General features: G+C 26.4%; 1 protein-coding gene across 1 annotated transcript; it reads left to right on the top strand.

Annotated features, from left to right (window-relative positions):
- Positions 1-346: 346 nt before the first annotated feature.
- On the top strand, positions 347-2487 carry LOC108689209 (probable tRNA N6-adenosine threonylcarbamoyltransferase). Its single transcript, XM_018195876.1, has 4 exons — positions 347-562; positions 1283-1724; positions 1832-2010; positions 2081-2487. Exons 1-4 carry the CDS (start codon positions 448-450, stop codon positions 2350-2352), a joined length of 1008 nt encoding a protein of 335 aa, XP_018051365.1. The 5' UTR covers positions 347-447; the 3' UTR covers positions 2353-2487.
- The last annotated feature ends 1230 nt before the right edge of the window (positions 2488-3717 follow it).

The raw sequence follows: 3717 nt of genomic DNA, 5'->3' as shown, positions 1-3717 counted from the left end.
CGCAAGTTTACACAATATATTTAATAAAAAAATTGACGCCTTATGGCTTTTTGTTACTTTTGAATAATACTTTTTTATTAAATTCTGTCATTCACGTCTATTATAGTGCATATCATACTAATGCACTTCAACCGAATAAATATAAATAAATATAAGTTATTATAATATTACAATTCATACTTACTAATAATCGTCAATTGTCACTCGATTTCGTTCGCGGTGGTTATGATTTTATCGACAGGGTCAGAAAATGTAGTACGTAGTATCCAAATCGAAAATAAATGTATTGGCGGTAGTATACGGGTGATTTTTCAGTGTTACGAGTGTTTTTTCGGTGTTACGAAAAACGCCGACATAGTCTTTCTCAGGTTTCTCTCTAATAAAGCTCATTGACCATAAACGATTTACTATTGTTATTTAGTTTATAAAACGAAAAACTTGCGAAAAATGGTCATAGCAATTGGATTTGAAGGTAGTGCGAATAAACTGGGTGTAGGAATAATTCGCGATCAACATATATTATCGAACGTACGACATACTTATGTTACTCCACCAGGAGAAGGTAAGAATCTCAAAGTAATATTTTATATAAATGCTCAAATATATATTAAATTTTTTATTAATGCAAGTTATTTCTTGCATTAATATTATTTTTGCTTTCTATTTAGTTTGTATTACTATTTACGTGTCCAAATTGCAAACTATAATTCCAATTAATTATACTTCTATAGTTAGAAATGTGAAAAAAAGTAAATTTACATAAAATTAAATTGTGCATAAGTATTTTAATTTTATTAAAAAATATCGTGTAGTATAAGTCAGTTGTATAGTATATATTTTTTAATATAATTGAATTGAATTTATATTTAAAATTAAAGTTCTAAAAATCAAATTTTATGTATATATGAATCATAATTGTGTCTACAATTAAAATTTTACATTAATATAAAATTAATAAATATAATCTATAGAATACATTGTATTCTATATATTAATTTGTACCATATATTAATTGCATATGACATATTATTTATTTATTTCTTTAATGTTCTTGTCCTTCATGAATTAGATTTAATTGAAATTAAAATTAATATAGTATCGTAAAAAAAAAGTAATAAAAATAGAAAGTATCTATTTCACAATATATAAGGTTCTTTAGTTATTTTTAAAATGAAGTTTATTAAGTATTTCTTATAAACTTTTTAGTAGATTTATATTCAGAAGTTTTAAATATTAGATAAATATAGTAACAATCTGTAATCTAGATGTGTTTTCATATTAGGTTTTTTACCTCGAGAAACAGCTCAACATCACAGAAAATATGTATTAGAAGTTTTACAAGAAGCCTTAGATGATGCAAAAATTAGTCTGAAAGATGTGGATGTAATTTGTTATACAAAAGGACCAGGAATGGGAGCACCATTGACAGTTACTGCTTTAGTAGCTAGGACTGTCGCTCAATTATATAATAAACCTATAGTTGCAGTCAATCATTGCATTGGTCATATTGAGATGGGACGTTTAATTGCTGGTACTGAAAATCCTACCGTTTTGTATGTTTCTGGTGGAAATACTCAAATCATTGCATATTCTCAACAAAGATATCGTATCTTTGGTGAGACAATTGATATAGCAGTTGGAAATTGTTTGGACAGATTTGCAAGGCTATTAAAGCTCTCAAACAATCCTTCTCCTGGATATAATATAGAGCAATTAGCAAAAAAGCAAGTAAATTTTTACTTGATTACTATTTAATCTTCATATAAATTTGATTAATTTTATATTTGTGCTTAAATTTATACTGGATTCAAATAAATTATTTTATAAAAAGAGGTGAGAAACTGGTACTGTTACCATATGTTGTGAAAGGAATGGATGTATCATTTTCTGGTATTTTAAGTTACATGGAGGAACATCTTTCCAAATGGCTTGATACAAAGGCATTCACTCCTGAAGATTTATGTTTCTCTTTGCAAGAGACTGTATTTGCTATGCTCATCGAAGTTACAGGTAACTTCAAGTAGAAATAAATTTTTTTTCTTATCTTTTTTTCATTTTTTTACATTGAGTAATATTGTAGAACGTGCAATGGCGCATGTAGGATCAAATGAGGTATTGATCGTGGGTGGCGTGGGGTGTAATGAAAGATTGCAGCAAATGATGAATATCATGTGTAAGGAAAGAAATGCGACTCTTTATGCAACGGATGAACGGTTCTGCATAGACAACGGTGTAATGATCGCGGTTGCTGGATTGCTTCAATACAAAAGCAAAGGTGGTACTCCTTGGACACAAACTACTTGCGTTCAAAGATACCGAACAGATGATGTATATGTTTCCTGGAGAAAATAAAGTAATATTTTCAAGGAATTTTTTCGTTCAAATATTTTAAATTATAATATTTTAATAATTTAAATTTAATAAATGTTTATTACTAATAATTTAAATTTCCTGTATCACAATACAATAATATATTGACTGAGTATCAATTGTCGATAATGTCAACGTTCTTCAATTACCTTCACTGAATCAATAACCTCTCGGGGCCCTTTTTGTGAAGATGAAAATTTGACTAGGATTGACAGTTTTTAATAGTTTTTAATAGGCACTCGTCAGTGCCTATGTATAAAACGTATAACATGTACATAATTGATTATAATTAATCTTAATTATAATTTATTGATGTAAATTATTATATTACTGAAAAAAAAAAGAAATAAAAAGAATGTTTTTCTTATGATGTGGGAAGAATGAAACAAAGAATATATTTGAAGCTAGGATCTATGCCAATTATATTTAAATATTATAAATCTTTTTTCTAAATATGTATCGTATGTTGCATTGGTCAGTACGTCGGTTATTTTATAACTATAATGCATGCTGAAAGTATTTTTGTCTCTTGCTGTAAAGTTTTTCTGTAAAGTTGATAGTATTTGAATAAAAAATGATTGAAGACCAATATTCGACGATTTTTAGTAATTAATATCTTGTTGATTATTGTGAAAATTGCAAAATAGGAATTTTTTAACTCAGTTTAGTTCACTCTACACAAGAGCGCTTTGTCAATAATGTGCGGGACATCCTCTTTGTGTGCGTGTGCGTGCGTGCGCGCGCGCGCGCGCGCATGTGCGTGTGTGTGTATAAAATATTATGTATATGTATATATTTAAAAATAACAAGTTCTATTTGTAATCATAATATTTTCTCTTATTATTTCGTACATACAAATATAAATACAATACATAATTTGTGAATAAATGATGCTTGCGTAACATCTTTTGTAATTTCTAGTGCTATAAAAAATGAATACGTATGTTATATATTTTTCTCTTAGAAATGCAATTTTTATTTGAATGTTTTTTTACAATAAGAAATTATTAAAATATTTATAGTAATAATAAATATTTATAGTAATTTATTATAGTAAATATTAAAATAGTTAGTCTGTAGTCCATACATATATTTTTTGTGTCAGATTTTAATCAATGTTTGATTAAAATTTTTTTATCAAACATTTAAGAGAAAATCTTTAAAATAAAATCGGAAATAGTTTTGATTTCGGAGAATTTAAAGTTATTGATTTTTATATATGATAAATTGTGATTTTTATTGAATTTACTCTCATTAATTTAATTATTTTAATTATTTTATTCCAACATTTATATTAATATAAAATTTATGTGTTGATAGATTTTTTAGAGAATATGTAATGTATAT

Source organism: Atta colombica, unplaced genomic scaffold (genome assembly GCF_001594045.1).
Source record: "Atta colombica isolate Treedump-2 unplaced genomic scaffold, Acol1.0 scaffold261, whole genome shotgun sequence".
Lineage (NCBI taxonomy): Eukaryota > Metazoa > Arthropoda > Insecta > Hymenoptera > Formicidae > Atta > Atta colombica.
Note: the sequence above shows the minus strand (reverse complement) of the source record. Positions and strands in the feature narration are given on the sequence as shown.